General features: G+C 35.2%; 1 protein-coding gene across 1 annotated transcript in view; it reads left to right on the top strand.

The window, feature by feature from the left end:
• Window positions 1-14364, top strand: part of LOC129268835 (deleted in malignant brain tumors 1 protein-like) — a 36461-nt gene that overhangs the window by 21640 nt on the left and 457 nt on the right. Inside the window, exons 14-17 of the mRNA XM_064095386.1 lie at window positions 167-336; window positions 1451-1613; window positions 9166-9332; window positions 10020-10188. Coding sequence (XP_063951456.1) covers window positions 167-336; window positions 1451-1613; window positions 9166-9332; window positions 10020-10188 — 669 coding nt within the window. The remainder of the gene's footprint in view (window positions 1-166; window positions 337-1450; window positions 1614-9165; window positions 9333-10019; window positions 10189-14364) is intronic.

Below are 14364 nucleotides of genomic sequence, written 5' to 3'. Positions count from 1 at the left end.
GGTGCACTTTATCAATCTTTCGTCCGTGATATGATTTTCACTGACATGTAAGCTTCTCCAGATCCTTCCAACTGATAGGCTGAGAGCAAATTAGTTGGTGAAAATCATAGGCAAAACTTCTCATGAAACACTCCCCTAATCTCAATTTTTCTTTGTGTATGATCAGTTAGTGGTGCTGTACGCCTTGTCAGTGGAAACGTACCCTACGCAGGTAGAGTAGAGATATTTACAGGAGAACGCTGGGGGTCAATATGCGATGTAGCCTGGGACATTGAAGATGCACATGTAGTTTGCAGACAAGTGGGATACAAACGAGCCACCTTTGCAAAGAAAGGGGTAAGTTAATGGCTGACCATCTATATATATTTAACAAAGGCTCTTTTTCATAAAAAACTTAATATTTTATAATATGTTTATATATTTGTTTGTTTTTATTTATAATTTTATTCATTAGTTTGTTTATTTACATCTTTTATCAAGTTATAGCCCATTCACAATATATTAGTAGTCTTCCATTGGGCCCTGAATAATTCATAAATGTATTTAGTCCCAAAAGCATTTCATTTATTATAGATATACACCAAATTTAAAAATAAAGATCCAGTGTGATTGATATTAATATCATGTTGGTTTATTTTCTCAGGGAATAGGATAAGAATCGATTTTTCCAATCTCTGTACTTTCATGTCACAATGACTACTTACTCCTGGGGCCAGTTTCATAAAACTTGTTATAATAATAAATCTGCAATAACAGTTAAAAACTTCTGAAATTCTTCAATCTGATTGGCTGATGGTAGATTTGTTATAGAAATTGAGCATTTGTTACTAGAACAAGTTTTTTATGAAACGGGACCCTGGTGGGCGTTTCATAAAGCTGTTTGTAAGTTTTGAACGACTGATGACCCTTTAGTAAGAACTATATCACATGAAAATATATCTATAAAAATCTAGTGTGTGTCATTAACCGCAAGTAAGAGTCACCAGTGGGCCTGGGACGAATACCTTTTTGCCATTCCATATTATTTGATTACCAGAAATCACAAAAAAGATTGACTTATTTACATGACCTACCAGTGGTGGAACATAAAAAGTAAGATGACTTGGTCATCCTGTGCTTATTGACATGCAATCAACACCACTGAATGATGCTCTGTCACCTACGTTGCCATCATTGTCATGTCTAGAAATGATTACAATGTTTGGAATTCATTAAATTTTACCTCGAATTTCATTTGTTATCTTGCATTTTACTTTTAATAGTCACATGTCTGAAATCAGTAATCAAGATCTGGCGAACATTGAGTTAGGGTAAAAAGTAGTATTTGGTTGCTGAATGTTGGTAAACTGACCAAATGCATTGATTGTTCAAATTTTACTCCCAGGCCTAACCACGGGTCATTCGTTAAGTCATTCATAACTTAACTACCCTGCTACTATGATCTCCACAGGCTTTCTTTGGCATGAATACCTACCGTGTGGTGGTTGTTGGATACAACTGCCTTGGTACAGAACTAACGCTTGATGAGTGCCCTTTAGCCCAGGGAACCATCTTATCTGATTGCACTCATCAAAATGATAGTGGCGTCATCTGTGAGCAGGATTATTACAATGGTAAGTGGTTTCTTGTGAATGTTAAGAAAGTAAGACAATACCTGAATCTTTACTCAGCCACAAGAGGTCAACATATAACACTGATAGCTAAGAACTAGTACTATTACTATTACTAGTTTAACATCTACAGTGCCGGCCGCAGGAAACGTCACGCCCGAGCACGCAAACACCCTAGGGGGCTTTCGCGTCTACCCGAGGGTATTCAAGGGGAGCAGACTAGGGCATTTAGCCGCGCCCGCAGTTTCCTGCGAGCTCTATAATATTGGCCGTGCCCGCACTTATCCTAGGGAACCCTAGGATACGTACCATGCATTATGTTTACATGTGCATGTACTTTGGTTATCTTGTGATAGACCATTATGTTTTTAAACTAGCGTGATCGGAATCTATTGTAGATTATTATTATTTTTTTTTTTAGATGTTTGTTTGTTTTCTTTTCTTTCATTTTTTAAGTTACGTTTTCCCTTTTTAATTCTTTTCCCTTATTCCTTCTTTCCCTTTCTTCCTTCTTTGCTTCCTTCCTGTTTTCTTCTGTCTTTGTTTCTTTCAAATAATGAAGGAATTATTTTTCTTTATTTCTCTTTTCCTCCATTTTTCTTACTTTTCTCTTTTCTCTCCTTATGTTTTTTCTTTCACACATTTATTCATCTTCCCTTCCTTTATTTTAATTCTTTCTTTCTTTATTCATTTCAAGTAATGACGGAAACCGTTATCTGTCTTTTATTCTTTCTTTCATCCTTTTATTCAAACTTTTTTCCTTTTAATTTTTCCTTATTTTTTCTTTCCTCTCAATTCATTTCTTGTTTCCTCATTTTTTCTCTTTTCTTTCTTCCGCTCACCCTCCCTTCCCCTTTCTTAATATATTACGTTAACAAGTCTAACATTGTGTAGCCTTTTTGTTGATTTTTTGGCCTGGCTCGGTCGATCCGATGGTACATAGTGCTTTGTCGATTATCCCGTATTTAATTTTATGAATCTGGTCATCCTGGCTGGAACATCGAATTTATTATTTTTCATTTACCGCAATGAATCTAATCAATTAATCTAATTTGATGCATTAGGTAAACTTTTTTCTTTACGCCTTACGTGGAAGACATACATGTATCATACAAACTTGTTTAAAAAAAAAAAATAGGACACCATTGTGATTTAATGTCATGGAGATCAATTCTCTATCTTTTGGGATAAGTTTTTTTTTCCATACGTACCCATTCCTCTCCCTTCAGCGTGAACTATACACATAATCCCATCTCCTTATGAACAGTGTAAGAACTAGAAAACATTTGAAACATTCTTCATTGAGTTTTAACGGGGTGCACAGGGTGGAATTAGGAAAGAAGAAAGAAAGGCATATTAACAAAAAAAAAGAATTAAAATAGATAAAAGACATTAATAAGCAGATTTGATTTTTTTTTGGTAAATCAAAATTGACAAGTTATTAACAGAGTGAATGTTAACAAACATTAATGACAAACTTAAAATAAAACAGAATTATGAATATCAAGGGCATTTGCTAATTCTCATTATGTTAAAACAAACGTATGGTCAATATTGGGATCGTCAATTCGTTGACATGGTTGATAAAACCCTAATAAAGGGAATGAAAGGTACGTTGAAAACGAATACTAGTATGACCAAGATCATACAAAGTAGATGTGCAAAAAGCGAACACCAGCAAAACTGGTTGTGCTCATCGATTTGTTATTTGGTTCTTTTGTTATTGTCAACAGTCTGGTAGAGTATTGCTCCCCACCCACACCTTTGATCTCCTTTGATCACATCCGCTTCCCAATTTATGACAGAATTTTCATAGAAATGGGGGGGGGGATTAATTTGTTGATGCGTTAGCAACAATAAATGAGGATATTCTTTTCATTTCGGTTTAAATCGGGTCTCTAAAACCCTCACCCTATAAAAGTATAAATTTACCTCAATGTAACAGATGGAACAGATTTATCTTTTTTATAAAACATCTGAATTGCCTGCTCTCTATTGCGGTTTTTAAGTTACATTGGTAGATATTCGAATTGGGAAGAGATGAAAGTGGTGGAAATAATAAAGGAGAAGCATGAAGAGGGGTTCCAGCTTCATGATGAGAACAACTCATATAGTTCGCGCAATTTTATACAAAATTATAGATGGGATTAAAACGAATATTAATATCCCTGATACACCTACATGATGATAATAACACGAATAATTGACGTCAAAGTAAATATTAAACTATCATGTTTACGAACTGCGGTTTTATATTGATAGATTAGTCGGACATCAATTAAAGTTATAAGATTTTCCTTCGAAATATATTTGTTAAATGAATTGGAAATGATAAAACCAAGTCACAACTTGGTATAATACAGAATTCAGTGTTATATGGTAGCTAAAAATAATAATACATGATATTTGTAAAGCGCACTTTCCATCTTGATTGGATGCTCAATGCGATTCAGAGCAAAGCAACAAAAGTTATTTACATAATGTAACTATTTAATTTTTTTAGCACATTTAGCTTCAATGTTTAAACACATACCCAAGTAAAAATATGTTTACGAAAGCTACTATGACGTAGTGTGTAGAATGTGTACTTAACGAGTTAATTATCACTTGCCGACAAAGCAAGAATGGAGCTATACAAACCATTCTCATCTTTTGTTAAGAGTTTTGGAGGGTGCTCACGCAAACGCTAACTATTAAACCTAACAATCCTTTTCGGGGAACAAAGGAGTTAGTCAAGCCAAGTTAAAGAATGAAAGCCCCGTCCCGGTTCACCTCTATATAGTCGAAAATCCTTTTAATCATCACGCGTGAGCATTATTGAGTAAAACAAGTTTCATAACTAAGTACTGCAGAACTATAGGGTATCCATATTACCATGAAACAATAAGCCCCCTCTATTTTCTCTTTCTCCCCTTTCCCCTTCTTTTCTTCGCTCCCTTCTCCTTCTCTCACCTTTTCTATTTTCCTTCTCATTTTCCTTCCATCCCTTCCTTTTTGCCTTTTTCTTTCATTTTTCTTTTTTCTTTCTTGAATGAGCGGATGTTAATTCGGGACAAGTTTTTAATTAATGCAACGAGAGCAGGAAATTGTGAGCATGGTGAGAGAAAATAATTACAAGATTGAGCGCAAGAATGTTCAATACTTGTCATCAGTGTAAAAATGGGCAGATGCGAGTTACTAAAGTATTTTCTGACATGAAAAACTGGACAATTTCCCAAATTTTTCTTCCCACTTTCTCTCTTTTCCTCTACTTTTTCTTAAGTCCCACTTCTTTTGTCCCCTGTACTTCTTACCTTTTCCTGCACCCTTCCTTCTCTTCCCTCCTCCGCTTTTTTACTCCATTTTATTATGTCTCCCTTCTTCATTTTATTTAATTTCCCCTCTTTATCCTTCTCTCTTTCTCATTCTGTCCTTCTTCCTTTTCTTCCTTTGTCTCTTCTTCTCCCCTTCGATTTTCAATCTATTTTCCATTTCTCCTTTTCCCTCTTTTCTTTCTGTCTCACCTTCCCTTTTTTCATCTTTTTTGTTTTCTTCTCCAATTCACCTTTTCCTTATTTCTTTTCTTTACCCCCTCTCCCTCTTTCTCCTCTTCGCCCCCCCCTCTATTTTCTCTTTCTCCCCTTTCCCCTTCTCTCACTTTTTCTATTTCTCTTATCTCTTTCCTTCTCGTCTTCAATCCATCCCTTCCTTTTCGCATTTTCTTTCATTTTTGCTTTCTTCTTCTCCCTTTTTTCTGCATCTCGTAGATCCGCGCCTGAAAGGCATGTCAGGGTATATAAAAAAGGATGACCATGCAGGGAAAGAAGAGTATAAATAGTTCTAGGACGACCTCCGGAATGTAGGGTCAACATCGACAAATACCTGCTCCTTTGTCAGCAACTCATTTAAGATCACGACTAACCATGTCAGTGAATGAAATAACGGACACCACGGGAAGAATATTCATAGGAAAGGACCCTTTACGCTGGTGCCAGTGTGTAATCGAACACAATAAGTCATTCGGTGAAAAAGCTTAAAATCCCAGTTATCAACTCAAAACTGTGTAATTTTCATAACAGATTTTATCCACGATAAATGATCGAAAACTTATGCTTGATATGAGATAAAAATCACATGCAGTCTTGAACGAATGTGTCAAATCAGACCTCCTCTTTCGACCAAGAATGCACGGCCGAACATCCTAGGGAAACACCCTAGGATAGACGTGGGCGCTCCCCTAGGGCACTCATGTCCTAGGGGAGCGGACGCGGGCGTCTTCCCTCGTCCGCTCCCCTCAAATGTCCGCTACGGGCTACCGGGTTCGCCCTAGGGGGCACTGTGACGTTTCCCGCGGCCGGCACTGTAACTCAGCAATGTACTTGTATCAGATTAACATCTAACCCTGATAGCATGATACCAGTCCAAGGTTAACATCTAACCTTGATAGCAATGTGCTAGTACTAGGTTAATATCTAACGCTAATAGCAATGAACTATTTCTAGATTAACATCTAACCCTGATAGCAATGTACTATTACTGGGTTAACATCTAACCCTGATAGCAATGAACTATTACTAGATTAACATCTAACCCTGATAGCAATGTACCAGTACATCTAACTCTGTTATCAATGTACTATTACTAGATTAACATCCCTGATAGCAATGTACTATTACTAGATTAACATCTAACCGTGATAGCAATGTACCAGTACATCTAACTCTGATATCAATGTACTATTACTAGATTAACATCTAACCGTGATAGCAATGTACCAGTACATCTAACTCTGATATCAATGTACTATTACTAGATTAACATCTAACCCTGATAGCAATGTACCAGTACATCTAACTCTGATATCAATGTACTATTACTAGATTAACATCTAACCCTGATATCAATGAACTATTACTAGATTAACATCTAACCCTGATAGCAATGTACCAGTACATCTAACTCTGATATCAATGTACTATTACTAGATTAACATCTAACCCTGATAGCAATGTACTATTACTAGATTAACATCTAACCCTGATAGCAATGTACCAGAACATCTAACTCTGATATCAATGTACTATTACTAGATTAACATCTAACCTTCATAGCAATGTACTAGTAATAGGTCAATCTCTAACCCTGATAGTAATGTACTGTTACTGGGTCAACATCTAACCCTGATAGTAATGTACTAGTACTAAGTTATCATCTAACTCTGATCGCAATGTACTAGTACAAAGTTAACATCTAACTCTATACCAGTACTAGGTTATCGTCTAACTCTGATAGCAATATACTATTAGTGGGTTAACATCTAACTCTGATAGCAATGTACTATTACTGGGTTAACATCTAAATCTGATAGCAATATACAGTACATCTTACCCTGATAGCAAAGAACTAATACGAGATCAACATCTTACCCTGATAGCAAAGAACTAATACTAGGTCAACATCTTACGCTGATAGCAAAGAACTAATACTAGGTCAACATCTAACCCTGATAGCATGTACTAATACTAGGTCAACATCTTACCCTGATAGCAAAGAACTAATACTAGGTCAACATCTAACCCTGATAGCAAAGAACTAATACTAGGTCAACATCTAACCCTGTTAGCAAAGAACTAATACTAGGTCAACATCTTACCCTGATAGCAAAGAACTAATACTAGGTCAACATCTAACCCTGATAGCAAAGAACTAATACTAGGTCAACATCTAACCCTGTTAGCAAAGAACTAATACTAGGTCAACATCTAACACTGATAGCAAAGAACTAATACTAGGTCAACATCTAACCCTGATAGCAAAGAACTAATACTAGGTCAACATCTAACCCTGTTAGCAAAGAACTAATACTAGGTCAACATCTTACCCTGATAGCAAAGCACTAATACTAGGTCAACATCTAACCCTGTTAGCAAAGAACTAATACTAGGTCAACATCTAACCCTGATAGCGTCTAACTCTGATAGCAATGTACTAATACTAGGTCAACATCTAACTCTAATAGCAATGTACTAGTACTAAGTTAACATTTAACTCTATACCAGTACTAGGTTATTGTCTAACTCTGATAGCAATGTACTATTACTGGGTTAACATCTGACTCTGATAGCAATATACCAGTACGTCTAACCCTGATAGCATGTACTAATACTAGTTTAACATCTTACCCTGATAGCAAAGAACTAATACTAGGTCAACATCTAACCCTAATAGCAAAGATCTAATACTAGGTCAACATCTAACACTGATGGCAATAGACCAGTACATCTAATCCTCATAGCAATTTACTAATACTAGTTTAACATCTAACTTTAATAGCAATATACTAGTACTAGGTTAACATCAAATCCTGATAGGAATCTACTGTTACTTGGTTAACTTCTAACTCTGATAGCAATGTACTAATACTAGGTTAACATCTAACTCAGAACGCAATGTACCACTACTAGGTTAACTCTGAACGCAATGAACTAGTATTAGGTACTAGGTTATCGTCTAACTCTGATAGCAATGTACTAATACTAGGTCAATATCAAACTCTAATAGCAATGTACCAGTACTAAGTTAACATTTAACTCTATACCAGTACTAGGTTATCGTCTAACTCTGATAGCAATGTACTGTTACTGGGTTAACATCTAACTCTGATAGCAATGTACTAATACTAGGTCAACATCTAACTCTGATAGCAATGTACTTTTACTGGGTTAACATCTAACTCTGATAGCAATGTACTATTACTGGGTTAACATCTGACCCTGATAACAATATACCAGTACATCTTACCCTGATAGCAAAGAACTAATACTAGTTTAACATCTAACCCTGATAGCAATGTAATATTACTGGGTTAACATCTGACCCTGATAACAATATACCAGTACGTCTAACCCTGAGAGCAAAGTACTAATACTAGTTTAGCATCTAACCCTGATAGCAATGTACTAATAGTAGGTTAATATCTTATCCTGAACACCATGAACTTGTATTAGGTACTAAGTTAACATCTCACTCTGATGTCAATGCAGTCATCATGTGAATCTTTTGGAAGCATACTACTACTAAATTAATAACTAACTCTGATAGTAATAAACAATTTCATGGTCAGCATCAGATTTTTAATTGGTAAATGATTTTATAAAACAACACATAAATAGTTGCATTTTTTCCCACCATATAATTCTTATACTTTTCTTTCCCTTGCTCTCTCTTTCTCTGTTTTCCTCTATTCAATTGCAATCTTCCACTATAATTGACTTGCCGGTACTTAATTTTGACCTTAAATGTCAAGCTTTACTTGTTATCAGTTCTCCCCACATTGTTTTTATTGTAAGTGTAATTCTTTAATGGAAATAACTGCTCATACACTTTATTATAACTTTAGATTTTATGTATTCTTGTTTCCTCTATTGTAAAGTGCATAGAGAAACTTTCTCTTTATTATACGCTATATAAGTGATATTATTATTATTAGTAGTAGTATTATTATATGCAAATGATTGATTGTGGTATTCAGTCCTATCAGATCAAATTAATGTTAATGATGATTTTTTTCTTTCAGAATTCAGTGTGGAGTTGATTGGCAATGCCACCTATCAAAGCAGTCGAGTGTCTTTATTCCATGACGGCCAATGGAAATCGGTATGCAGCGATAACTGGGATTGGAGAACTGCACAGGTGGCATGCAGGCAAGCAGGCTACTTTGGAACATCTTATCACATAGATCAAGTAAGTTGGAAGTCCCAAGCATCAGGGATGCCACCTTTTACACAAAGGAAGAAATTCCTACTTTTGCTACATGTTTACATTCATGAAAAATAAAACACCTGTTTTAGGTACATGCTTTTCAGATGGGACAGAATTTAGGAAAGGGAAAGTGTTTTGGCACCATAGAGCATCATTAAATAGGAAATTTTATAAAAACACATTCATAGATCCTTGACAGCTTAGTGGAAGAATGCGTGTCACATGACATTCAGAGAAATCACATGACAGCCCTGCAATAAGACAGTGACATGACATTTGCAGTGCGACATTTACTCCAGGCTTAATTTTGATAGTCAAAAGGGGCCTAAGCTTTCGATCCTGGCAGAATTTTCGTCGGAGGCAAAATGACAAACATATAAAGTGGAACAAACATAATATAGACCATAGACATGCAACAGCAACACTAGAAACAAGGAGACAAAAAGGGCATTAGAGAGTTGTGATGACCAATCAGGTTAGAGAAGGGGATGAAAGCAAAGGAGTAGGCAGACACGAAGGGAAGTCGGTGTAAGTATTAAAGGCCAGTAAAAGACCCTAAGCTGTGAGGGATCCAGGCTTAATTTTGTCTAAGATGTACAGTTAGGTTTAGGGTTGCAAAAGGGTTTTCTGTTAGGTTTAGCATTCATCGCTTCCATGTTTGATCCACAGGATGCATTCAGGGACTTTCATCCAATGGTTTTCACTGGGCATGATATTGCATGTGATGGGTCAGAATATCACCTGTATTACTGTTCAGCTGACTGGGATAGTCTTACATGCACATCGAACAAGGTAGCATCCGTAACATGTGCCGAATCCTATGAAGACCTCCTACAAGGTTTGATATGCATTTGATTCATATTCTATAGACTGACTCTTCCATTAGACACGGTGCACAATGTCTGGTTATGAAGTTTACATTGTGCTGTAAAAATTTATAAACCAAGAAAAGAGTTTGAAAATAAATTTTTATGTCATTGTGAACTCTCAGCTTAAAAGACGTTTTGTTTAAAGTTCATAGCCTTATTTTTATTCATACATTCTAAAGAAAAGTATCCAAATGAAATGTTCAAGGAAATACAGAAACTTGTGAGAATTTCTGTTTGAAGAAAAGAAGTTTGCACAAATTTAGTTTTGTTGCGTAAATGCAATTTATTTTGAAATAAAAGTGTGAGGCTAACTTTGCTAATTGGAAACCACTGCTATTCAAGTTTCACTTTAGATGCTATTTATGTTGTTGAGAAACTGAATAAGTGGCAATTTGATAAAGGTTAATGGGTGTCTTAATGTCTCACAGAAAGTAAAAGTTATAAGTTTGAATTGCTAACAGTAAAACACATTACAATAAATACAACCAGGAAAAGATGCATAATGATGATTAGTTGCTGTTTTAGGTAATAAAAAAACAATGAGACAACTTGAATTCAACGAGGAATAGGAAGACACACTTGAAGGACTAAAAAAAAAACATCATCATAAGAGCATAATCATTGAGCAAAATGATTTTAACAGAGCATTTATCACTATTCATATAACAGTGAGATGACAATAAATGACAATTGTAATCTCAATTAAGAAATTAAGTGTAACAGAGTATTCATTGTTCAAAATGACGATAGATGATAGCTGTTAATCATTGACTAGAAAAAGTTTAACAACACTTCTAGTTTACAAAATTTTCATTTGCAATATACAGTAGTACAATATTTGGTGAATGCCATTCGGATAATTATATTGGGTCCGTTCTCATAACATTGGTTTAATTGCTTGTTGGTTTAGTTACGCCGAGGTTGATGCTTTCTTGAAAAAGTGCAAATTACTTTAAATACACTGTGAAAAAAAAGAATTTATTTTGCAAAAGAAAAAAAACGGATGTGTGTAAAATACGTTTATGTTTTGACAGGGCTCGACACTAGCGGCGGTCCGACGGTCCCAGACCGGTAAAAATCGCTGTCGGGCCAGTAGATTTTCAGAAATAGGAAGATTTACTGGTCCGACATGACCAGTAAAAAATATCATTGTCTGGCCAGTAATTTTTCCAAAAATAGCAAGATTTAAGGGTCCGACATGACCAGTAATAAAGACCATTGTTGGGCCAATAACTTTTCCAGAAATGGTCAAATTCACTGCAAACCATTTCCCCCCGTTAAATTCTGTCATTCACACACAGAATACACACAGAATGAATCGCACGTCAGAGTAGCATACAGTGTACGTGTAGCCAGCCACATAACCCACGTGGTAAATTCTCTACTGGCTACACGAACGAAGCTTGGCTAAACTCTGGCAGAAATCTCTCACAGAACTGTCAAAATTCACGGTTCATACTCATGAAAGGCTCTTATAATGTCCATATTTCCTAAAAATTGGAGTAACTCTGTCATTTGTAAGCAGTAAAAGGAGAAATTTTCACTTCTGTTTTGGTTCAAACAGATCGGGTTTCGGGTGATAACGTCTGAATACATAATAGCCCCACACATGCATTTATGTGTGTGTTGATACACTTGGTTTCTGACTTTCTTTCGTAGCTATTTTAATTGAGCCAAAAAGAAACTGATAAATTATTTATAATGATAGTTTTAGCTTTCTTCTTCTGTTTTCTTCCTATCTTTCTTTCCTTCTTTCTTTTCAATCTTTCTTTGTTTCTTCCCTCTCTTCTTTCATTTTTTTTGTTACTGTCTTTCTTTTTTAAATTCCTTTTTTTTCTTTAATTCGTTCTTTCATTCTTTCTATCCTTAAAAAAAATATTTTTCTCTATTTCTTTTTTTCTCTCTCTCTTTCTTTTTGTCTTTCTTTTTTTTTTCTTTCTTTAATTCTTGAGTCCATCCATCCTATATTTATCTCTTCTTCCTTTATTTCCTTCATTCTTTGTTACTTTGTTTCTTTCTTCCTTCCATCCATCATTTATTTACCCTTTCTTGTTTTTTTATTTCTACCTTCTTTCAGCCCTTTCTCTCATTCATTCCTTCCTTTCTTCTATTTGTCTTCTTTATTTTTTCCATTTGTTAAATCTATCCTTTTACCTTTCCTTTCTTTTTTTTTGACTGCTTGCTTCTTTTCTCTCCTTTAGTCTTTCATTCTTTCCTTCTTTGTCTGTCAGTCTTTCTTTTTTCTTCCTTTCATCTATTCTTTTACCTTTTCTTTTTTTTTAAATTGCTAGCTTTTTCCTTCCCTTCCTTTATTATTTCTTTCCTTCTATCATTTTACCTTTCCTTTATTTCTTAATTCCTTTCTTCCTTCTTTCAATCCTTCCTTCCTCTCTTTCTTTCTTTTGTCCTTCTTTCCATCTCTCCTTTTACCCTTTCTTTTTTATTGCTTCTTCTTTCTTTCCTTTACTACTTTCTGGATTTGTTCTTTCTTTCTGTATTGCTTGCTTCATTTCTTTCCTTCATTTCTTTTTTCTTTTCTTTCTTTCTTATTTTTGTTCCTTCTTTATTCCTTCTTTCCTTCTTTAGTTCTTTTTTCCCTTCCTTCACATCTATCCTTTCTTTACCTTTTCTTTATTTTCTTCCTTCCTTTTATTCTTTCTTTCTTTCTTTCTTCGTTTCTGTCTTGCTTTCTTTTTGTCCTTCATTCCTTCATTATATTGGGGGGGGGGGGGTAACGAAAGGCTAGAAAAATAAACCTGCCCCTTTTTTTAAATGTTTTCTTTATATTTTGGGACCAGTAGATTTTAGGTTCGGACCAGTAAAAATTTGAAAAACTGGGTATCTACTGGTCCAACATGAATTGGTTGGACCAGTAGAAAAAATGGGTTAGTGTGGAGCCCTGGTTTTCAGTCAGACCGCAGGTCCCTATGCTAATGAGCAAAAAGGCCAGATTCATCCAAATCATCTCGTGGCTGAATCCTCCTCCTTGCAAAATCTCGTGATTCGTGAGATTTTCTTTCTCTAATAATTTACCTGTTTTAACCTCTAGTTAAATGAAATATCATTGCACCATCAGATAGAGTAAATGTTATTCTTTCACATTGGTCATTTATTTTGTATACAATAGTTTGAGAAAAAGTGAATTTCTGGCCTGAAAATGTGCCTCAAAACTGAAGTTTCTTCCTCTGTTTTCTTCTGCAAATTGTGCAAAATTTTTTATTTTGAGCCTCAATGATATATATATCACCATAAAGCTGAACTTCTGTACTTTCTCACAATGCCACTCTTGATATGCGGCACCTTTTAATCGGGTCAAGATCACACTTTTCCCACCAAGGTACAAGACGAGATTTCTGAAATTTTGTACTTGCATGAAATCCAGAGTTCTGATTGGCTGGATAAGGTTCACAGAACAACAGGCGCGGGTAGTTTGAGGAGATTACCACATGGGAAGTGTGACCTTCCCATGAGCCCAGGCAGTGGAACCGTTGGAATTTGCCAGTGTGTGGTCCCTTTGACCAATCAGAGTGCAGTATTCTTGTTTTCAAGCTGCTTTATGTACTTGGACAATGAAAAGTGTGATCTTGACCCGATTAAACCAATTCTTATTTTGAAACCTATACCATTTTAAAGCATACATATTCAGCTTTATCATGATATAAAAATCATTTGGGCTCAAACAAAAATAAAGTGTGAAAATAGCAGTTTTTGTCAGGTGAAAATAATTATTTTGTAGCATATTTTAGATCACAATTTTAACGTATATTACAAAATCTTTGAATGAATTCAAACACATGACCTGAAAGAATGATTCTTCGTCTTTACAATGATACCAGAATCATGAAATTCGATGCACAATTAGAGCAGCAATGACAGAATGAAAAGAGGTGTTTTGGTTCGCATCAAGCTCATTAAATATGCAAAACTTCTCAAGTCATGAATATCACTTGGATGAAAGAAGCCACTTTTTTGGGACCTGCCTACTGACTGTTTTGATGAATTCAATGTGTCTCAATTTCTTGTTGTTTTGTATACATCAAGTGGACAAAGGTATTGAATCATAAATAAATTCACATTATTTATTTCATTACTTTTAAAATAGTAACAAATTTAAATTATAAACTTCAATCCATATTTGTTTTGCA

Source organism: Lytechinus pictus, chromosome 2 (genome assembly GCF_037042905.1).
Source record: "Lytechinus pictus isolate F3 Inbred chromosome 2, Lp3.0, whole genome shotgun sequence".
Taxonomy (NCBI): domain Eukaryota; kingdom Metazoa; phylum Echinodermata; class Echinoidea; order Temnopleuroida; family Toxopneustidae; genus Lytechinus; species Lytechinus pictus.
Note: the sequence above shows the minus strand (reverse complement) of the source record. Positions and strands in the feature narration are given on the sequence as shown.